This window comes from Dendrobates tinctorius, unplaced genomic scaffold (assembly GCF_039654945.1).
Source record: "Dendrobates tinctorius isolate UK_male_01 unplaced genomic scaffold, ASM3965494v1 ptg000308l, whole genome shotgun sequence".
NCBI classification, from domain to species: domain Eukaryota; kingdom Metazoa; phylum Chordata; class Amphibia; order Anura; family Dendrobatidae; genus Dendrobates; species Dendrobates tinctorius.
Genome location: NW_027361975.1, coordinates 1,795,028 through 1,819,442, shown reverse-complemented (window position 1 = coordinate 1,819,442; position 24,415 = coordinate 1,795,028). Strand labels below are relative to the sequence as shown.

General features: G+C 46.7%; 1 protein-coding gene across 1 annotated transcript in view; it reads right to left on the bottom strand.

Annotated features, from left to right (window-relative positions):
* LOC141073590 (uncharacterized) overlaps nt 1–24,415 on the bottom strand; it is a 105,953-nt gene that overhangs the window by 64,620 nt on the left and 16,918 nt on the right. Inside the window, exon 6 of the mRNA XM_073560878.1 lies at nt 15,593–15,704. Coding sequence (XP_073416979.1) covers nt 15,593–15,704 — 112 coding nt within the window. The remainder of the gene's footprint in view (nt 1–15,592; nt 15,705–24,415) is intronic.

The window sequence follows — 24,415 nt, the reverse complement described above, 5'->3', positions numbered from 1 at the left end:
ATTTTGTCAAGACCTCTCCAACTGGGACAGTATCATGTGTAGTGCATCGGTGTCCACGCTGTGCAGTGATGAGGCAGTGACCCAAGAAAGTTCAAAGTAAACATAGGTTTCAATGTCCAAAAAAACTTACATATAAAAGAAATGGTATCCTTCGGATCGCAGCCGGGAAGCAAAACAGTCCATAAATACGTCCGGTTGCCGGTGCCGACCACACCGCCGTATCACCCTGCGAGGTGCCAGGAGGTTGCCCCACTGGGCTCTGTGTTCCCTCACACAGGCAGAGCTTTTGCAGTGCCATCTGCTTTACACCATGCCAACTCCAGACTAACACACCCAAACATCTTCCTGCAGGGTTTTTTTTCTCAATTTGACTTTGTGGCCATAGGCCATTTGCAAGATCCGGGCTGGAGGAAACGGACCAGCCACACTACCTTCCTGCAGTCCATTTCAAAAATAAAAGACCATAACAGGTTTTCCTTAACAATTCTTTGGCCAAATAACCAGGTTCATGCTTGTGTGAACACAAGGCACAGCAGCGGATCTAATACGCTTCTGAGCGCATCCTGGGAGACACATAGCGACCCTCGCAAATCACACCAGTCGCTGCCTCACGCATCTTATACTTTATTTAGCTTAGTATTTAATTGTATAGACAATTTTTTTATATGGCAAAGTGATGAAGGAAGCATGAGACTTCTGTGACCAACTTAACACCAATAAATGGGGCATCAAACTAATGGTCAACCACAATCATAATAGCACAGAATTTTTGAACCTACTATAACAGGGTCTGTACCACAGGACTGGCGTATAGCAAATGTGGTGCCAATATTCAAAAAGGGGACAAAAACTGAACTTGGAAATTATAGGCCAGTGAGTTTAACTTCAACTGTGGGTAAAATCCTGGAGGGTTTTCTAAGAGATACTATACTGGAGTATCTGGAGAAGAATAAACTTATGACCCAATATCAACATGGGTTTACAAGGGACCGTTCCTGTCAGACTAATCTGATAAGCTTTTATGAAGAGGTAAGTTCCGGACTGGACCAAGGGAATGCAGTGGACGTGGTGTACATGGACTTTTCAAAAGCTTTTGATACGGTGCCACACAAAAGGTTGATACATAAAATGAGAACAATGGGGATAGGGGAAAATATGTGTAGGTGGGTTAAGAGCTGGCTCAGGGATAGGAAACAAAGGGTGGTTATTAATGGAGCACACTCGGACTGGGTCACGGTTAGCAGTGGGGTACCACAGGGGTCAGTTTTGGGCCCGCTTCTTTTTAACAAATTTATTAATGACCTTGTAGGGGGCATAGAGAGTAGAGTTTCAATATTTGCAGATGACACTAAACTCTGCAGAGTAATCAATACAGAGGAGGACAATTTTATATTACAGGAGGATTTATGTAAACTAGAAGCTTGGGCTGATAAATGGCAAATGAGCTTTAATGGGGATAAATGTAAGGTCATGCACTTGGGTAGAACAAACAAGATGTATAATTATGTGCTTAATTGTAAAACACTAGGCAAAACTGTCACTGAAAAGGACCTGGGTGTATGGGTGGACGACAAACTCACATTTAGTGGCCAGTGTCAGGCAGCTGCTGCAAAGGCAAATAAAATAATGGGATGCATTAAAAGAGGCATAGATGCTCAGGAGGAGAACATAATTTTACCTCTATATAAGTCACTAGTGCGACCACACTTAGAATACTGTGTACAGTTCTGGTCTCCGGTGTATAAGAAAGACATAGCTGAACTGGAGCGGGTGCAGAGAAGAGCGACCAAGGTTATTAGGGAACTGGGGGGTCTGCAATACCAAGACAGGTTATTACACTTGGGGTTATTTAGTTTGGAGAATCGAAGGCTTAGGGGTGATCTTATTACAATGTATAAATATATGCGGGGACAATACAAAGACCTTTCTAATGATCTTTTTACTCTTAGACCTGTGACGGGGACAAGGGGGCATCATCTACGTCTGGAGGAAAGAAGGTTTAAGCATACTCTCAGACGCGGATTCTTTACTGTACGAGCAGTGAGACTATGGAACTCTCTGCCATATGATGTTGTAATGAGTGATTCCCTACTAAAATTTAAGAGGGGACTGGATGCCTTTCTTGAAAAGTATAATATTACAGGGTATATACACTAGTCTCCTTAGTGTTGCGTTGATCCAGGGAGCTAGTCTGATTGCCGTATGTGGAGTCGGGAAGGAATTTTTTTCCCCAATGTGAAGCTTACTGTTTGCCACATGGGTTTTTTTTTGCCTTCCTCTGGATCAACATGTTAGGGCAAGTTAGGATAGGATATGGGTTGAACTAGATGGACTTAAAGTCTCCCTTCAACCTTAATTACTATGTTACTATGTTACTGATCACCCATCAAGTCTACCCTTTCGTAGCGGAGACATTTTTTTTTTTTTTTTAAGATAGTGAATACCAATAGATTCCTTGCATTTTAGTACAGTCACTTTAAAACTTGGACCCACATTCAAAGGTTTCAGTAAAATGGCTGCTGGGAAAACAATGCACTTCACTCTGCCTCACCGCTGACACCGGGCCTGCAGCATCGCGCTGTTTCTGCCACCACCAGCTTCCTGAGGAAGGGACCCTGCCTCCAGTGTCCCTTTATAGTAACACAGTTTTGAAGGCTGAATGAAGACTGTTACACCGCTCCGCCATACTCACCCGGCCTCCGCTCCCACGCCGCAGTCGCCCTCCGCTCCCACGCCGCAGCCTCTCTCCACCCGACGGCCGCGGCGGTCACCTGAGACAGACCCGCGACCGATGCCTTCCCTGCATGCTATGCGCATGCGCCATAGGCCGCGGCCGCGCCTCCTTCCTGCTTCTTATGCTCCGGCTGTGCCCTGACCCGGAAGCACATTTGGACCAATGGCTGACCAGACGGGGCCATATCAGGCCGCTTCCCCCTGAGGGAGGCGCCTGATCGTTGTGTTTCCTGACACTCTGGCCTCGCTCCATCGTGCACACTCTGCTCCTGCAGTTCCTGTCTCGGCTGCTCCTCACAGCAGCTTCTCAGTCCTGCTACCCGTGTTCCTGTCGTCCTACTCCAGTCCTGCCTTGTGTTCCTGCCGTCCTACTCCAGTCCTGCCTTGTGTTCCTGTCGTCCTACTCCAGTCCTGCCTTGTGTTCCTGCCGTCCTACTCCAGTCCTGCCTTCACTGTTCCTGCCGTCCTACTCCAGTCCTGCCTTGTGTTCCTGCCGTCCTACTCCAGTCCTGTCTTCAGTGCTCCTGCCGTCCTACTCCAGTCTCAGTCTTACTCCGGTCCATCCTGAGCCGCCCCTCTCGGTACCGGCTACCGTGGTACTCGAACCCCTGGGCCTGCTCCTAACGGTCCCTGTATAGGGGTCGGTTCCACCTGGCAGCTCGCCCGGGGTCCCTCGGTGCCACGGTCCAGAGGGTCCACTCTCGGAGCTCCCGCTCCTGACCACCCACGCTAACAGTACGATCAGGCCATGGACTCCGCCGGTACTACGGCTGCTACCCAGAAAGAGTTGCTATTCCTACGGGAGAATCAGGGGCGCATTATGTCAATCATGAAGTCGATGGACACCCGTTTGTCGGCCTTACAGGTGGCCGATCCTGGAAATGCCACTCAGCTGGCCAGTCTCCAACAGGAGCTGGGCCAGCAGCAAGATACTCAAACCCACATTTTGTCCTACATGGCCTCCTTTGATAGTCGCTTGTCGGCCCTCCAGGCTGCCGCTGCAGTGCCGACTCCTCCCCCTGCGTCTGCTGCTCATCCGACGCCCCGCCTCGCCAAGCCGCCTCGTTTCACCGGGGATCCAAGCTCTGTAGGGGGTTCTTAAATCAGTGTAGTCTCCACTTTGAATGGCTGCCGCAGCAATATCCCTCGGACCGGGCCAAAGTGGCCTTCATCATGTCCCATCTGGAGGGAGAGGCCCTTTCTTGGGTAAACCCGCTCTGGGAACGTGACGACCCGGTCGTTTCGAGTCTCCCGGTTTTCCTGGATACGTTTCGTAAGGTTTTCGATGAGCCGGGCCGGTTAGCCTCTCTCACTGAGTCACTCTTTAACTTACACCAGGGCTCTCTCACGGTCGGACAGTACGCTATTCGCTTTCGCACTATTTCCTCTGAGCTCGGCTGGAATAACGCAGCTTTGGTGGGGGCATTCTGGCGCGGTCTTTCTAGTAAAATAAAGGATGAACTCGCTGGTCGAGATACCCCGTCCACCTTAGAGGACCTTATCTCGCTGGCTACCCGCATTGACCTGCGCTTCCTGGAGCGCGCTCGGGAGTCAGTGAGAGACAGGCGCTCCTCCAGGTCAGTTCCTCCTTTCGCTCAGTCGGCCAGCTCACGTTCAGTCGGATCTTCTTCCCTCTCTTCGGGTGAGCCCATGCAGATAGATCATCTCAGGTTGGCCGAGTTACGTCAGAGAGAGAGACGGGCACAAGGTCTGTGCCTCTATTGCGGTCATTCGTCACACTATATCCGCACCTGTCCTAAGAGACAGGGAAACGACTCCACCTAGGTCAGGTAAGAGAGGCCTTCCTAGGTGATGATGATGATTCCTCTCAACCCCTTACGATTTCTGTGCTTTTGGTTTCAGGAGGGAGGCGTGGTTCCGAGGTGGCCTACGTGGATTCGGGCTCAGCGGGTAACTTCATTCGGCCGGAAGAGGTAGACAAATACCAAATTCCTGTAGTCACTCTATCTAACCCAATTCAGATTGCCACCGTGGATGGCAAACCGCTACAGGTGACCGTCACCTTGGTCACTGAAGAGGTGGAATTGCAAATCGGAGCCTTACATCGAGAGAAGATAGCCTTTTACGTTTTACCTAAGCTCTCTCACGCCATTCTACTCGGTCTTCCATGGTTAAGGACTCATCAGCCTGTTCTCGACTGGTCTTCTGGGGAGATACTCCGCTGGGGGCACCCGTGCCAAGCTCGCTGTCTGACTCCTGTCCGCCTGGCGGCCGCTCCACGGTCACCTCCAGACCTCCCGGGTCTTCCTCCAGCTTACAGCTCCTACGCCGATGTTTTTGATAAGAAGGAAGCAGAGGTCCTCCCTCCACACCGGCCGTTTGACTGCCCAATTGAACTTGTTTCTGGTTCAACCCCCCCAAGGGGCAGAATCTACCCTCTGTCTCCCGTGGAGACCACCGCCATGTCCGAGTACGTCCAAGAGAACCTCGCCAAAGGCTTTATACGGAAATCCTCTTCGCCCGCGGGAGCCGGGTTCTTCTTCGTCAAAAAGAAGGACGGGACTCTACGGCCATGCATTGACTATAGGGGCTTGAATGAGATTACCATCAAGAACAGGTACCCTCTTCCACTCATTCCGGAACTGTTTGACCGTCTCAGAGGGGCTCGGGTCTTTACCAAGCTGGACCTCAGAGGAGCCTACAATCTGGTCCGTATCCGTGCAGGTGACGAGTGGAAGACCGCTTTCAACACTCGAGATGGCCATTACGAGTACCTGGTCATGCCCTTCGGTCTTTGCAATGCTCCTGCAGTCTTTCAAGAGTTCGTCAACGAGATCTTCCGGGATCTCTTGTACTCCTGTGTGGTCGTGTACTTAGACGACATCCTCGTCTTCTCGCCGGACCTCTCGTCCCACAGAAAGAGTGTCCGCCTGGTGCTTCAGCGTCTTCGGGAGAACCGTCTGTATGCAAAGATCGAGAAATGTCTCTTCGAACAGACCTCTCTGCCATTTCTGGGATACATTATCTCCGACGCTGGTCTAAGGATGGATCCCGAGAAGTTGTCTGCCATCCTCAAATGGCCTCGCCCCGTCGGATTAAAGGCGATACAACGATTCCTCGGGTTCGCCAACTATTACCGGCAATTTGTCTCCCACTTCTCCGCGATCACAAGACCCATTTCTGTGCTTACCCGTAAAGGGTCTACTTCCAAGGATTGGTCTCCTGAGGCAGAGGAGGCCTTTCTGTCCCTAAAACGGGCTTTCTCCACGGCTCCGGTCCTGCATCGCCCTGAGAGCGATCGACCTTTTGTACTCGAGGTGGACGCTTCCTCGACTGGTGCCGGGGCGGTGCTGTCCCAGAGAACCGCCTCCGGTCGCCTGCACCCTTGTGGCTTCTTCTCGAAGGCCTTTTCTCCATCCGAGTGTAACTACTCGATCGGTGACCGGGAACTTTTGGCCATCAAGTTGGCCTTGGAGGAATGGCGCCACCTCCTGGAAGGAGCTGTCCATCCTTTTGTCATCTTCTCGGACCACAAGAATCTGGCCTATCTCCAGTCTGCCCAGAGACTAAACCCTCGCCAGGCCAGATGGTCTTTATTTTTTGCCCGATTTGATTTCGAGCTCCAATTCCGTCCCGGCAGCAAGAATTCCAAAGCCGACGCCCTGTCCAGGGTCTTCCAACCACACGAATCCACGGAGGAACCGTCACATATCATTGATCCCACTAGGATCATCACCGTGGCTCCAGTGAACTGGCTTACTCCTCCGCCTGGCAAGACGCTTGTGCCAGAGAATCTCAAGCAAAAGGTTCTTCTATGGGGGCACTCCTCCAAACTGGCCGGCCATGCCGAAACTAAGAAGACCCTTGATCTTATCAAACGTCACTACTGGTGGCCCTCACTTCGCCAAGATGTACTCGATTTTGTGGCTTCTTGTCCATCCTGTGCAAAGAACAAGGTACCACGGAGATCTCCGTCTGGCTTGTTGCTTCCGTTGCCTGTCCCTACGGTTCCTTGGGAGAACATCGCCATGGATTTCATCACCGACCTACCCTGCTCTGCGGGCTGCTCAGTCATTCTGGTGGTGGTGGATCGTTTTTCCAAGATGGCTCACTTCATCCCTCTGCCCGGTCTTCCCTCAGCGCCGGAGCTGGCCGAGATCTTCATTCATCAAGTCTTCAGGCTTCATGGACTACCTCGACGCATTGTGTCTGACCGAGGGGTTCAGTTTACCTCCAAGTTCTGGCGTTCGCTTTGTAAGCTTATGAACGTTTCCCTCGACTTCTCCTCGGCCTACCATCCACAGTCCAACGGACAAGTAGAGCGTACCAACCAGACGCTTACGGGATACTTACGCCACTTCTCTAACGCCCACCAGAACGATTGGGTCAGCTTACTCCCCTGGGCAGAGTTCGCTTATAACAACCATGCTGGTGAGTCTTCGGCCAAGTCTCCGTTTTTCATTGTTTTTGGCAGACATCCTGGTGTCCCTCTTCCGATAACCCCTGCCTCTGAGGTACCCGCGGCCAATGCCTTGTCCTCGGAATTTTCTAAGATTTGGGCTGAGACCAACACATCACTCAAGAGATCCGCTGATCAGATGAAGAACTATGCAGACAAAAAGAGGTTGGATTCTCCTCCGTATCGTGTTGGCGACAAGGTCTGGCTCTCCTCCAAATTCGTCCGACTAAAACTGCCCTCCTACAAGTTGGGTCCACGCTACATCGGTCCGTTTGAAATTCTGGGACGTATTAACGAAGTTGCCTACAAATTGAGGTTGCCTGCTTCGCTCCGGATCCCAAACACCTTTCACGTCTCTCTCCTGAAGCCTGTGGTGCTGAATCGTTTCCATTCCTCGCTTGATCTTGGTCCTCAGCCGGTGGGTGCCGACAACGTTTTTGAAGTGCAGGACATCCTCGCTGTGAAAAGGGTTAGAGGTAGGACTTTCTTTCTCGTTGATTGGAAGGGCTTTGGTCCTGAGGAGAGATCCTGGGAGCCTCGGGAGAATATTAATGCTCCCCGTATCCTCAAGAGGTTTCTTGTTAATCTCCGGGGGGGGGCGGCTTAGGGGAGGGGGTACTGTTACACCGCTCCGCCATACTCACCCGGCCTCCGCTCCCACGCCGCAGTCGCCCTCCGCTCCCACGCCGCAGCCTCTCTCCACCCGACGGCCGCGGCGGTCACCTGAGACAGACCCGCGACCGATGCCTTCCCTGCATGCTATGCGCATGCGCCATAGGCCGCGGCCGCGCCTCCTTCCTGCTTCTTATGCTCCAGCTGTGCCCTGACCCGGAAGCACATTTGGACCAATGGCTGACCAGACGGGGCCATATCAGGCCGCTTCCCCCTGAGGGAGGCGCCTGATCGTTGTGTTTCCTGACACTCTGGCCTCGCTCCATCGTGCACACTCTGCTCCTGCAGTTCCTGTCTCGGCTGTTCCTCACAGCAGCTTCTCAGTCCTGCTACCCGTGTTCCTGTCGTCCTACTCCAGTCCTGCCTTGTGTTCCTGCCGTCCTACTCCAGTCCTGCCTTGTGTTCCTGTCGTCCTACTCCAGTCCTGCCTTGTGTTCCTGCCGTCCTACTCCAGTCCTGCCTTCACTGTTCCTGCCGTCCTACTCCAGTCCTGCCTTGTGTTCCTGCCGTCCTACTCCAGTCCTGTCTTCAGTGCTCCTGCCGTCCTACTCCAGTCTCAGTCTTACTCCGGTCCATCCTGAGCCGCCCCTCTCGGTACCGGCTACCGTGGTACTCGAACCCCTGGGCCTGCTCCTAACGGTCCCTGTATAGGGGTCGGTTCCACCTGGCAGCTCGCCCGGGGTCCCTCGGTGCCACGGTCCAGAGGGTCCACTCTCGGAGCTCCCGCTCCTGACCACCCACGCTAACAAAGACCTTAAGTCCATCTAGTTCAGCCTATTTTTAGTGCAGCTGTTCTGCATTGTTGATCCTGGGGAAGGCAAAAATCCCACAGAGTAGAAGCCAATTTTCTCCATAAGGTCAACCATCTACCTATAATATTCTGTTATTCGTAACCTTCTCTACTGTTACTCACAAGAAAAGCATCCATTCCTTTCTTAAATTCATTCAGTGAGTTGGCCATCACCACTTCCTCAGGAAGAGAATTCCAGAGCCTCACTGCTCTTACCGTGAAGAACCCTCTTCTATGCTGGTGCAGAAATTGTCTTTCCTTCAAAGGAAGAGAATGCCCCCTTGTTCTTGTCACAGTCCTTGGTACAAACAGTTCATTGGAGAGAGCTCTGTATTGCCCTCTGATATACTTGTACATATATATTAGGTCTCCCCTAAGTCTTCTCTTTTCTAGAGTAAATAGACCTAATTTTGATAACCTTTCTGGGTATTGTAGTGAACCAACTCCATTTATCATTTTAGTAGCCCGCCTTTGAACCCTTTCAAGTTCAGTAATGTCTTTCTTGAGCACCGGCGTCCAAAATTGCACACAATACTCCAAGTGTGGTCTGACGAGTGATTTGTACAGAGGGAGAATTATGTTTTCATCTCGTGTCCCCAGACCTCTTCTAATGCATCCCATGACCCTATTTGCTTTGGTGGCAGCTGCCTGACACTGGGCACTCCAATTTAGCTTCTTATTGACTAAGATGCCTAAGTCTTTTTCCATGTCTGATTTCCCCAGCAGTTTCCCATTTAGTAAGTAATTTTAGCATCTGTTTCTCCTTCCCATGTGCATAACCTTACACTTATCTGTGTTAAACCTAATTTGCCATTTTTCAGCCCAATTCTCCAATTTACTCAAATCTGTCTGTAGTTGCAAACTGTCCTCCTTTGTGTTAACTACCTTACATAGTTTTGTATCATCTGCAAATACTGATATTTTACTGTGTAAGCCATCCACTAAATCATTAATAAATATATTAAATAGTAGGGGGCCCAATACAGAACCCTGTGGTACCCCACTAGTAACCCTGGCCCAATCTGAGTATGCACCATTAATAACCACTCTTTGTTTTCTATCACTAAGCCAGCTACCTACCCATCTACACACATTTTCCCATAGCCCAAGGTTTCTCATCTTACTTACCAATCTTTTATGTGGGACAGTGTCAAATTCTTTAGAGAAGTCGAGATAAATGACATCCAATGATTCTCCTTGGTCCATTTGAGAGCTTACATCCTCATAGAAGCTGATCAGGTTAGTTTGACAGGAGTGATCCTTCATAAATCCATGTTGATATGGAGTTAAACATTTATTAACACTGAGATATTCCATAATGGTATCCCTTAGAAACCCTTCAAACATTTTACCCACAACAGATGTTAAGCTTACCGGCCTATAGTTTCCAGGTTCCCTTTTACACCCCTTTTTGAATATTGGTACCACATTTGCTTGCCGCCAATCAAAAGGAACAGACCCTGTTCCTATAGAGTCTTTAAATATAAGGAATAGAGGCCTGTCTATCACATTACTTAACTCCCTTATTATGTGGTAATAACTCTGGAACGCTTCAACAAATTCCAGTGATTTTGAGATTGGTTTTTTTTTCGTGACACATCATACTTTATGATAATGGCAAATTTAGGTTGATATGTTTTGTGTTTATTTATAAAGAATATCAGAAATTTGACAAAAATGTAAAAAAATAGCAATTTTCAAACTTTGAATGGTTATCCCTTTAATCCAAATGTTCATACCATAGCAAAACATTAATAAATAATATTTCCCACATGTCTGCTTTACATCAGCATCATTTGTAAAATGCTATTTTATTTTGCTAGCATTTTAGGAGGTTTAAAAATGTAGCAGCAATTTTTTTACTTTTTCAAAAAAATTTACAATTTTTTTTAGGGACCTATCCAGGTTTGAAGTGACTTTATGGGTCCTACGTATTGGAAAACCCCCAAAAGTGATAGTATTTTAAAAACCGCACTCCCTGACATACTGAAAACTGCTGTCAGGTAGTTTATTAACCCTTCATTTGCTTTTCAGGAATTAAGACAAAGTGGCATTATAGGAATGAAAAAGTTGATTTTTACCATCTAAACTTCGCTGACTTTTGAACATGTCAGTGTAGCCGGCAGACTCTAAGGCCGCTATTTGCTCATGAATTGCCAAGTCAAACATCAGGACCACACAATCATGATCTCAGGGTGCCGATGGGGATGAAGAGGGAAAAATCACACTGTTTTAAACATTTATATGATAGTCACTATTGACATCATAATCTAAGGGGTTAAACAGATATGGACAGTGACAACACTGATCGTTTGTGATACAGCAAGTTGTCAGCTATAGTGTACAGACGACAGCTGCTGGATTGTCTCCTGTATGGGGATGATATTCTCTTAAATCTCAGGTCAGTTAAAAGACATATTGACAGTCATTAAGGGGTTAAAGTAATGATGGCCACTCATTTTTCTTTATTTAGTTGCTTTTTTCTTGCCATAATACAAATTCTAACAGTCCATTCAGTAGGACTATCAGCTGTGTATCCACCAGACTTCTGCACAACACAACTGATGGTCCCAACCCCATTTATAAGGCAAGAAATCCCACTTATTAAACCTGACAGGGCACACCTGTGAAGTGAAAACCATTTCTGGTGACTACCTCTTGAAGCTCATCAAGAGAATGCCAAGAGTGTGCAAAGCAGTAATCAAAGCAAAAGGTGGCTACTTTGAAGAACCTAGAATATAAGACATACAGTATTTTCAGTTGTTTCACACTTTTTTGTTAATTATATAATTGCACATGTGTTAATTCATAGTTTTGATGCCTTCAGAGTGAATCTACAATTTTCATAGTCATGAAAATAAAGAAAACTCTTTGAATGAGAAGGTGTGTCCTAACTTTTGGTCTGTACTGTATGTATGTGTGTGTGTATCACCAACCAATCACGAAGCATCAGAGTGGGACGCGGATGGAGAGTGGGACTGCCGACGAATACAGCAGGACGGTGCATGGAGAGCGGGGCTGTGGAAGGAGAGAGCGGGAGAGCAGGGCTGTGGAGGGAGAGAGCGGGGCTGTGGAGGGATAGAACGGGACACGGATATAAAGCGCGGCTCTGGAGGGATAGAACGGGACGGCGGGTGGAGAGCGGGGCTGTGTGAAGGAGAGAGCATGATGGCAGGTGGAGAACGGGGCTGCGGAAGGAGAGAGCATGATGGCGGGTGGAAAGCGGGGCCGTTTAAGGAAGAGAGCGGGACCCACAGTTAGGTACTATGCCCGGGCAACGCCGGGCTCTTCAGCCAGTATATATATATATATATATATATATATATATATATATATAATGTATTCTGGATGGAATACCACAATCCACCGCGCTGCACCGGAAGTAAAACGACTGCCATATTGGAATACCCAAGTGATGGGTATTCCAATATGGCACCCGCTGGTGGTACCAGGCCCTTCCACAGTACCACCGGCGGGACACCACGCCACCGCCGGACCACACCCGCCGGACCCGCCGCTGCCTGGCAATTATCAAGACACAATCAATAAAGGAGGGGTTCTGCAGGTGGGGACCACAGACCATATCTCAGCACCAATGCTTTCTGGCTGATGTTTTGGTCACTTTTGAATATTAGTTGTGCTTTCAAACTCGTGGTAGCATGAGAAGGACTCTACAAGCCACACAAGTGGCTCAGGTAGTGCAGCTCATCCAGGATGGCACATCAATGCGAGCTGTGGCAAGGTTTGCTGTGTCTGTCAGTGTAGTGTCCAGAGGCTGGAGGCGCTACCAGGAGACAGACCAGTACACCAGGAGGCGTGGAGGGGGCCGTAGGAGGGCAACAACCCAGCAGCAGGACCGCTACATCAGCCTTTGTGCAAGGAGGAACAGGAGGAGCACTGCAAGAGCCCTGCAAAATGACATCCAGCAGGCCACAAATGTGCATGTGTTTGCACAAACAGTTAGAAACCGACTGCATGAGGATGGTCTTAGTGCCCGACATCCACAGATGGGGGTTGTGCTCACAGCCTATTCCATTTGCACAACAGCATGTGAAATTGATTGTCAATCAGTGTTGCTTCCTAAGTGGACAGTTTGATTTCACAGAAGTTTGATTTACTTGGAGTTATATTCTGTTGTTTAAGTGTTCCCTTTATTTTTTTGAGGAGCAGTGTGTATATACATATACCCTGTTTCCCCGAAAATAAGACACCGTCTTATATTAATTTTTGCTCCGAAAGTTGCACCATGTCTTATTTTCGGGGGGGTCTTATTTTCTCAAGAAAAAGAATTGACAAATTTTTTTTGAACAAAAAAATTAACATTTATTAACATACCAGCGTATGCTGAACAGTAGTCATCACAAAACAGTAGAATCAAGTAAACTGTGAATCGTATCAAGAATTTCTTGTTACTACCGTATAATTACGGTATTTCCATGTACAACATGTAAAACAACGAACAATGGTTCATTTACTGATCTCAATATTTAATAACACAAAACAAGATTTATTCAATGACAACCATGTCATCATCTTCTGGAACATCATCATAACAATCCAAACTCTGAAGTTCCTGTGGAATTTCTTGTGACTCCATTTCTTTCAGAATCATTGGCCCATATCTCTCATGTCTAGCAATAGCACTGTCCTTAAATGAGCACTTCTTGTCAAGGTAGCCTGCTCGTAGTGCATTTGCAATGCAAGTGTCAGTGATTTTCTCCCATGAATTCTTCACCCAAGTCACAATCTCTGGCAGTTTAGGTTTCACAAAGTTTCCACGTTGATTTCTCTCCATTCTATTTTCAATGTAGTCATTGATTTCCACACGCAAATTGTGCTTGAATGGCTTGTTAATGGCGATATCAAGAGACTGGAGATAACCCGTCATTCCTGCAGGAATCATTATTTGATCTATTTTTCTCTCATGAAGGAAGTTCTTCATGTCTTTGGTGCGGTGTGTGCTGGCTGCATCCCAGATCAGCATTCCTCTTTGGCTCCCTCGCATAACAAGCGGCAGCATTAAATCGACCCACTTCCTTATAACTGCTTGTGAGGCCCAGGCTTTTTCAGTTTCAAGAATATAAATGCCTGAAACACGTTCAATCTTGTCTTTCTTGCCCTTTGAAATGAGTAAAGGTGGGACTTTAGTGCCATCCAGACGCATCGCCAAAATACAGGTAACACGTGCACTTTCATAAGCAGAGGGAACGTACACTGAGGAGGCACCTCGTTGTTCAATTGTTGTTTGAGATGCTTGGCCTATAAACACTGCAGTTTCATCCATGGCAATCATGTTGGAAAGATTGTATTTAGAGAAGTCAGCGTCATCAACAAAGGTCTTGAATGCAAATGCGCGTTTAATAATTTCAGCATCTTCCAGCCTAAAGAGTGTTGTGGATCTTCTCAAAGAAAGTTCACTTCGTTGAAGGAAGTTATCCAGCCAGTGTTGAGATGCCTTGAATTCTTCAGGGGCAATTTCAAACTGTGGTGCCATTGCAAGGGCAAATTCTTGAATCTCAGCCCTAGTCACAACCAATGTCTTTGCTCTCCTGTCAGCAACCCACTCACAGATAAGGTCTTCCAGCTCGGAATATAATGGTTGCCGACCAGATCCAACCTTGCGCTTTTTAGCATTTCCGCTGTCCACTTGTTGACTGAGGTTGCCGTAATCTGCTCGCCATTTTTGGACCAATCGGACACTCAACATTTTCTCTTTGCAGAATTCAGTAAGATTTTTGCCCCAAGATTCTTCCACGATTCCTTTTTTGTACTCGATGGAATAGCTCTTTCTTTTAGCGCTCATGTCTAGGGGTAAAAATATACCGTATCACCATTGTTTACGGTATTTCTTTTAGAGTACGGTACTTTACGGTAGACCGTTCAGCAGAAAAGCAGACAACAAATCAAAGTAACACACTACGGTACGGTACTGTAATTGCCTGACTCCCACACAGGGCCACAAAACATAAGGGCTCTAAAATGGCTCCCACACACTTTGTGGACACTGTTCCGCTACCATAACAATCACCCACAGCAGTTCCTTTACCGTAGCAGCCCCATCATTATTTTGCAGCCCCAAATATTCCCATCATCCCATTGCAGCCCTCATCATCCCTTTACAGTCCCCAATACAGCACCCCATCATTCCATTACAGCCCCCATCATTCTACAGTACAGTATTGCAGCCTCCCATCATCCCACATCACCCCACTGCAGCCTCCGATCATCCCGGTATCCCACTGCAGCCTCCCATTATCACAGTATCCCACTGCAGCCTCCCATGTGTGTACGGTACACACAGACACACACACCCATACACAGACCCTTACAGACACACACACACACACCCATACACAGACACACACACACTTTCACTTTCTTACTGGTTTCCTCCGCGGTGCTGCTTTCAGTGCTTTGGTGGTGCAGGAGCCTTGAGCCAATCACAGCCCAGGAACAATCAGAGGCTATGGATGATGTCAGCTGGCCCATGGTTCCTGCGCTGTGATTGGCGCAGGGCTCATGGGCGGAGATCGGCACACAGCTCCGAGGCTGTGATTAACTCCTGCGAACAGCACGGCTGCAGTGGCGGGCACCGGAGGGCACTGGACTTGCGGGGACAGCTGGAGCGAGACACAACTGCATGCGCCATGGACAGAATAAGGTATGCCTTATTTTCGGGGGGGTGCCTTATATTAGCAGGCACAGTGCTCCCCCTAGCATGCCTTACTTTCGGGGGGCGCCCTATTTACGGGGAAACAGGATATATATATATATATATATATATATATATATATATATATATATATATATATATATATATATATACACACACACACACACACACACACACAAACTCTCAATTTTATGGCAATATATTGGAAAGTTTCCCTAAGACAGCAGGGACCCAAATTGAGTGGTGCATGGGATTCTATTACGGGAAGAACAATTCCTCTCGGAGTTCAATGGTTGGTACTCACCTGGGGTGAGATCTATAACAGTTTCACTGTCCTGAGGTTTACTCATAGCATACGTCCTTTTTCCTTTCACTTGAGGGCCAACTTCAACTTGCCACATCTTTACATCCTCATCCTATATAATGAATTAAAATAAAAGTTATTAGGTAGGCTCCTCACTTTTTAGGTCTTTATAAAGTATGTATAAAAGAACACTATGCATAAACAACACTGTTCTGTGCTGTAATGACTTCATGTCCCAAACTGTCACCATTATATGACTGGCATAATGAAAGTAGCAAATTTCCATGACTATTGGATGTTAAAAAAAAAATTGATTATATACAGTACAGACCAAAAGTTTGGACACACCTTCTCATTTAACCGCTTCCCGACCGCCCACAGTAGATAAACGTTGGCGCTTGCTGGGCTTTGTGCAGCGCCGACGTTTATCTACTGTCGGCGGTTTTGTGCCCCCCGGGACCCCCACATACCTTACAACGCGGGGATCCCGGTGCACAATGCATGCTGGGACCCCCGACGTCATCGAGACCCGATTGGTTCAGGTCCTGATGACGCCAGCGTCACAGCAGCCAATGGGAGCGATCGCTGGGAAAGCCGCTTGTTTCCCGGCGATCTCACTCATTGTAACGCGGCTTCTCCTCTGATCTAACACTGACAGATGATCAGAGGTGAAGCAGCGTTACTGTGTGACTAGATCGCTGCCTGGCACAGCTGATCGCTGCCTGGCACAGCTGTGTCAGGCAGCGATCTTGTCACACAGTAACGCTGCTTCACCTCTGATCATCTGTCATTGTGAGATCAGAGGAGAAGTCACATTACTGTGTGCCAGGCAGCGATCTTGTCACATAGTAACGCTGCTTCTCCTCTGATCATCTGTCAGTGTGAGATCAGAGGAGAAGTGGCGTTACTATGAGTCAGATCGCAGCGCAGCGATTTTGTCACAAAAATAAAAAAAAAGTAAAGAAAAAAAAAGAAAAAAGCAGGTACACAGGTTAGGGCTAGGGCAAGGGCTAGGGTTAGGACTAGGGTTAGGGTTAGGGCTAGGGTTAGGGCTAGTGCTGGGATTAAGGTTATGGGTGTGTTGGTGTTAGGTTTGTGGTTAGGGTTATGGTTAGGGCTGAGATTAGGGTTAGGGGTGTGTTGGGGTTAGGTTTGGAATTAGAATTGGGGGTTTCCACTGTTTAGGTACATCAGGGGCTCTGTAAATGCAATATGACGCCCGCAGACCATTCCATCAAAGTCTGCATTTCAGAACGTCACTACTTCCCTTCCGAGCCCCACCGTGTGCCCAAACAGTAGTTTTCTCCCACATATGGGGTACCAGCGTACTCAGGACAAATTGGACAACAACTCTTAGGGTCAAATTTCTCCTGTTACCCTTGTGAAAATAAAACTTGGGGGCTAAAAGATCATTTTTGTGGGAAAAAAATGATTTTTTTATTTTCACGCCTCTACATTATAAACTTTACTGAAACACTTGGGGGTTCAAAGTGCTCACCACACATCTAGATAAGTTCCTTGGGGGGTCTAGTTTCCAAAATGGGGTCACTTGTGGGGGGTTTCCACTGTTTAGGTACATCAGGGGCTCTCCAAATGCGACATGGCATCCGATCTCAATTCCTGCCAATTCTGCATCGAAAAAGTCAAACGGCGCTCCTTCCGTTCTGAGCTCTGCCGTGTGCTCAAACAGTGGTTTAGCCCCACATACGGGGTATCTGCGTATTCGGGAGAAATTGCACAAAAAATTTTGTGGTTCATTTTCTCTTTTTACACTTGTGAAAATAAAAAAAAATGGTTTTGAAGTAAAATGTTTGTGAAAAAAAGTTAAATGTTTATTTTTTCCTTCCATATTCCATTCATTCATGTGAAGCACCTGAAGGGTTAATAAACTTCTTGAATGTGGTTTTGAGTACATTGAGAGGTGCAGTTTTTAGAATGGTGTCACTTTTGGGTATTTTCTGTCATATAGGCCCCTCAAACTCACTTCAAATGTGAGGTGGTCCCTAAAAAAAATGGTGTTGCAAATTTTGTTGTAAAAATGAGAAATCGCTGGTCAACTTTTAACCCTTATAACTTCCTAAAAAAAAAAAATTATGTTTCCAAAATTGTGCAGATGTAAAGTAGACATGTGGGAAATGTTATTTATTAACTATTTTGTGCGATATCACTCTCTGATTTAAGGGCATAAAAATTAAAAGTTTGAAAATTGCAAAATTTTCTAAATTTTCGCCAAATTTTGATTTTTTTGACAAATAAGCGCAGCTCATATCTAAAAAATTTTACCACCATCATGAAGTACAATATGTCATGAGAAAACAATGTCAGAATCAGTAGGATCCGTTGAAGCGTTCTAGAGTTATGACCTCATAAAGTGACACTGGTCAGAATTGAAAAAATTGGCCCGGTCACGAAGACAAAAACAGGCTCGGGTGTGAAGGGGTTAAAGAGTTTTCTTTATTTTCATGACTATGAAAATTGTAGATTCACTCTGAAGGCATCAAAACTATGAATTAACACATGTGCAATTATATAATTAACAAAAAAGTGTGAAACAACTGAAAATACTGTATGTCTTATATTCTAGGTTCTTCAAAGTAGCCACCTTTTGATTTGATTGCTGCTTTGCACACTCTTGGTATTCTCTTGATGAGCTTCAAAAGGTAGTCACCGGAAATGGTTTTCAATTCACAGGTGTGCCCTGTCAGGTTTAATAAGTGGGATTTCTTGCCTTATAAATGGGGTTGGGACCATCAGTTGTGTTGTGCAGAAGTCTGGTGGATACACAGCTGATAGTCCTACTAAATAGACTGTTAGAATTTGTATTATGACAAGAAAAAAGCAGCTAAGTAAAGAAAAACGAGTGGCCATCATTACTTTAAGAAATGAAGGTCAGTCAGTCTGAAAAATTGGGAAAACTTTGAAAGTGTCTCCAAATGCAGCGGCAAAAACCATCAAGCAAGAAACTGGCTCACATGAGGACTGCCCCAGGAAAGGAAGATCAAGAGTCACCTCTGCTGCGGAGGATAACTTCATCCGAGTCACCAGCCTCAGAAATCGCAGGTTAACAGCAGCTCAGGCTGTGCAGCAGGCCTTCATGGTAAAATAGCTGCTAGGAAACCAATGCTAAGGACAGGCAACAAGAAGAAGAGACTTGTCAGGGCTAAAGAACACAAGGAATGGATATTAGACCAGTGGAAATCTGTGCTTTGGTCTGATGAGTCCAAATTTGAGATCTTTGGTTCCAACCACCGTGTCTATGTGCGACGCAGAAAAGGTGAACGGATGGACTCAACATGCCTGGTTCCCACCGTGAAGCATGGAGGAGGTGTGATGGTGCTTTGCTGGTGACACTGTTGGGGATTTAGTCAAAACTGAAGGCATACTGAACCAGCATGGCTACCACAGCATCTTGCAACGGCATGCTATTCCATCCGGTTTCCGTTTAGTTGGACCATCATTTATTTTTCAACAGGACAATGACCCCAAACACACCTCCAGACTGTGTAAGGGCTATTTGACCAAGAAGGAGAGTGATGGAGTGCTACGCCAGGTAACCTGGCCTCCACAGTCATCAGACCTGAAACCAATCGAGATGGTTTGGGGTGAGCTGGACCGCAGAGTGAAGGCAAAAGGGCCAACAAGGGCTAGGCATCTCCTTCAAGACTGTTGGAAGACCATTTCCGGTGACTACCTCTTGAAGCTCATCACGAGAATGCCAAGAGTGTGCAAAACAGTAATCAAAGCAAAAGGTGGCTACTTTGAAGAACCTAGAATATAAGACATATTTTCAGCTGTTTCACACTTTTTTGTTAATTATATAATTCCACATGTGTTAGGCTACTTTCATACTAGCGGTTTATTTGCGCTGCGTTTGGAGCGCACATGAAACGCATGTCAAAAGCGCATGCAAATGCTGGTAAAGGCTGCGTTATTTTGTAGCTTTATTGTGCGCATTAGAAGAAAAAATCGCAGCGTTTTTATGCATTTGTAAGCGTTTTTCATGCGTTTGCATTTTTTATGCGCAATAAACTGGAGAAAAAATCCTTGAAAAATTCTTGCAACACACTCCACCAATGGGACACCAGTGGGCGTGTCTATGGAAATTCTTTATACAGACCCTGTTTACACCTGAATTCTTCACATTTGCTTGCATTTGACTTGAGAAACATGGATCTGCGCTGGAAGAGCTTTTACTTTGACTTGGATCTGGACATGAGGATGGCTCAGGCTTATGCCGTTGCTTGCCATGAACAGAGGGAGAGAGAGAGGCAGCGAAGACGGCAGCAGCGGCGTATGTGGATACATCCCATTATGGAACTCTGGGAGAGCCGTGGAGCGTACCACACCCTATACAGCGAGCTCCAGGCAAACCCGGAGAAATTTACGGATTATACTCGGATGACCCAAGAAACATTTCACTGTTTGCTTGGTCGGGTAAAAGAAGTCATCCGGAGACAGGACACGCAGCTCCGGCGTGCGATTACTCCTGAGGAACGGCTCCTGATCACATTAAGGTACGTAGTTTTGCTAAACCAATGTCTGCTGAATTTTCTTGCTTGTGACATGTACTCTTCCAAATCTGGCAGAATTATAGTTCTGCCATGTCGGTAACTACAAGCTGCGTTAATTTTTGGATGGCATGTATTGAAACAAAGGCTGCAGAATTTTTTTATTTTTTTTTATAATGTAACGTGTGTAAAAAAATTACATAAACACAAATATTAATTTTTGTTGTTTTCTTTGTGTCACAGATTCCTGGCTACTGGAGAGACCCTCTCGTCACTGCACTTCCAGTACCGGATTGGAATCTCCACGTTGTCTGGAATTGTAGCGGACACCTGCCGGGCTTTGTGGAACGTTCTTTGTCCCGAATTCATGCCCATGCCAACCGCAGAAAAGTGGTTGGACATCGCTGAAAGATTCTGGACCGTCTGCAATTTCCCTAACTGTTTGGGAGCGGTGGATGGGAAACACATCAGGATTATCAAGCCCATAAGAACTGGCTCTGAGTTCTTTAACTACAAAAAGTACTTTTCTACTGTACTCATGGCCATTGCGGATGCAGACTGTACGTTTATTGCAGTGGACATTGGGGCATTTGGCCGTGGTAATGACTCCCAGGCTTTTAAGACATCGGACATGGGCAGGAGGTTGTATGGCAACAACTTCAATTTCCTCATGCCACGGCCTCTTCCCAACACCGAAGGTCCGCCACAGCCATTTGTAATGGTTGGTGATGAAGCATTCCAGATGTGCCAACACCTCCTCAAACCCTACTCCAGCCGGGACTTGGACCTACAAAAAAGAATTTTCAATTACAGGCTGACCAGGGCCAGGAGAACAGTAGAGTGTGCCTTCGGTATACTTGTATCTAAATGGCGCATTCTTGGCACAGCTATTAATCTGAAACTGGAAACAGTGGATGTGGTGGTCAAGGCCTGTGTTGTTCTACATAACTTTGTACTTTCTCGAGAGCCCCCGAACTTAGATCTTGATGATGCTGATCCTAATCCATTGCCTGAATTTACACAGCTCACTCTCAGATCATCTGTTGAAGTTGGCCAAATGAGGGACCAATTTGCGGCATACTTCAACTCAGATGTAGGACGGGTGCAATGGCAAGAGCAAATGGTTTAAAAAATTTGTCTTGCATGTTGTTCGTATGTTAATAACAAAAAACGTTTTGATACCTGTACTGAGTGCATTCTCTGTTTTTACACTCCCAATACCATTTACCAAGTAGCCGTGTGTATCAGTGAATTTATGATGCTGTGTTTTGTGCATCATGAATTCACTAATACTCCTGAGTTGGTGCCTATATAGATTATGTGGCTATTTACAAGGTATATGTATAGTTCCTTGCATTTTTTAAATGAGAACAATAGATATACCTTGCACCAACACCATCCTCTATAGCAAGGGTTTTAAAAATTTACTCCTAATGTCAACCAACATATCATGTTTAAATTTTTTTCTTAACCCCAATGTAATTACTAAAAACATGCTATGTTGGTTTGGTTTGAACACTGTAGTTAGGGAAACCAACTCTATTCAGTTTGCAATACACCAGATATCTCGATTACTGACGTTTCTTGTGTCAGTCTTGGAGATATGTTTTGTCAACGAAACCATTCTACATCTTCACCAACTCCACAAGGTTCAACAACAGATCATGTTGTAATGAAATCCATAGCTTCAGTTGCTAAAGATTTTTCAAAGAGAGGATTCCATACAACATGATCTTTTGTTGGACCTTGAGGTCTGGAGTTGGGGAACCCTGCTGGATGCACTCTGTGCAATATTCATAGAATGTAGAGACTGTTCTGGAAAAGGAAAGTCATGTAGATTTGGTTTGTTGACAACACATATCTCCAAGACTGACACAAGAAACAAGTCTCACACAAGAAACAGAGATATATGTTTTTGCAAAAACCCTAAGTGTATGGCGCAGTGTGTGTAGTCGGCAATAGACACAGTAAACCAATACCAATTTTTTGAAAGCACAAGTGCACATTTATTTTGAAACCAAAAATAAACAAGAAAAATTTTATTATGAATGACGTTTGGGGTAAGATTGGGATACTTTGAGTGTGTGGAAAGACGAGGAACGACTGGAGGTTGAGGAAGGGGTTCTAGGAGAAGGGGTGACGAAAGTACTCGGGGAAGGGAGCTCTGGAATGGACATTGAGGCAGGTTGAGACACATTAGGAGGAGACAGTGTATGGACAAACAAAGCTTTTTTTCTTCTTTTTTGGCACAGGCATATCCTGCCCCGACCTACTTGCAGCCTGTGACCGCCTTTCTTTTGTAGACCGCCTGGTGACTGTGGAGTTGCCCTGTAAAATAGGGAATGCGGATCACCCCTTTGCTGCTCTGTGGTGGCGGTGCTGCTCAAAGTGGCAGTGGCGGTGCTCCTAGAAGGGGAGCATGTTGGGTCGGTGCTACGTGAAGGAGGCTGCGTATCACGTATCTCAGCCAAAGTTCTTGGGGGACTACGAGGAGGAGAATTGGTGGTGGTGCTCCTTTGATGAGGAGTGGTGGCGATGCTCCTTTGATGAGGAGTGCAGGTGGTGCTCCTTTGATGAGGAGTGCTGGTGGTGCTCCTTTGATGAGGAGTGCTGGTGGTGCTCCTTTGATGAGGAGTGCTGGTGGTGCTCCTTTGATGAGGAGTGCTGGCGGTGCTCTGTTGCTGAGGAGTGCTGGCGGTGCTCCGTTGCTGTTGACTGCTGGTGTCGGTGGCCCAAGCAGGTTCTGTGGTGGTTTTGCTCCAAGCTGGTGGTGCTGTGGCGGTGGTGGTGCTCTATACAGGAGCAGCGCTTGCCATAGTGGTGGTGGCGGAGGAGTGTCCAGCAGCACTCAGACTTGAGGTGGTGTAGTGATGTCCGGCTTCGCTGGGAATGCAGGTGGCCGTGCAGTGGTATGCAGCAGAAGTCGGTAGTGTGGTTAAGCGAGTCAGCGGTGGAACTGTTGGAAATGACACCAATGACTGCTGAACATACCGATTCTGCTGCATAGCCTGCAAGTAAGCAGTGTTGCAGGCCTGTAACACACTCAGCTGTTGCTCAGAACTAAGGTGTTCCGCCATGCCCTGTTCAATTTTACTGAAAAAATGGCGCGCTGGTCTGTTGAGGTCGGCCTCCAGACGGTCAAGGCGCTGGTCAACAGAGTGGAAGCGGTGTTACATGTGGTTAAAACCACGTTCCATGTGGTTAAAACCACGCTCCATCAGGGAAAAAACGCTTTCCGTTCTGGCGGCCAGCATCTTGAGGCTGGCCTTAAAGGCCTCGCTCAAGTGCATGAACTCAAGCATGACATACCTGTCCAAGGCCCTCTGCCGCTGGCGGGTAGTGCCCGCATAACCAGTGACAGAGACCTGGGACAGGAGAACACCTGATGGACTAGCTTCCTGGCCACCAGCTGTCTCTGTTGCTGACCTGCAACATGCTTCCTGGCTGTCGGATGGCTGGGACGGGCCCGAGGTCGATCGATGAAGAACCGCTTCCGGGACAGGGTCAGGTTGCAGGGTGCTGCTCCAAGTGCTGGGGAAAGAAAGGGAAAACATTAGTATCATGCATTTACAAGAAGCATCACCTGTGGAATAGAAAAGCACATATTAAGAACAAAGGAAAAAAAAAAACTTACGCTCTGCTGGCAAGGACCAGACTCAGGAAAGCCAACTCGCGATGGTAGCGGTACTTTCTTCTGCGCCTTGCCGCTGAACCACTGCGAACCTGTCCCTCAGCACGAACATCAGTGTTGAAGCGGTCCTTCATCGAGCGCGGATTTTTTTCACTGTTGGTAAAAAAAAAAAAAAAAATTAAAAATGCACTAGTTTAACGTCATTCTCACCACACACACCTGATTGAACTTTGAAAACAGTCTCTGCTGCAGCACCAATAAAATTCTAGACACAATGCAGTAACTGTTGAGACGGAGGACACTGTTATGTTTCCTGCTACAATATATGTAACAGCGAAAACAACAGTATCATCAGGAACAAGAGTGAAAACAGGATCAAGACAGCAGTTGAAAAATCAATCACAGTTCTCAACAAGGCATTGTGCTTTTCATGCAAGAATATATCTTGCCAAAAAAACACCACCGTCAGGTCCACAAAACAATGCAGCAGTAGAAGACACAAATCAATCAAAGTTCTCAACAAGGCATTGGTGCTTTTCATGCAAGAATATATCTTGCCAAAAAAACACCACCGTCAGGTCCACAAAACAATGCAGCAGTAGAAGACACAAATCAATCAAAGTTCTCAACAAGGCATTGGTGCTTTTCATGCAAGAATATATCTTGCCAAAAAAACACCACCGT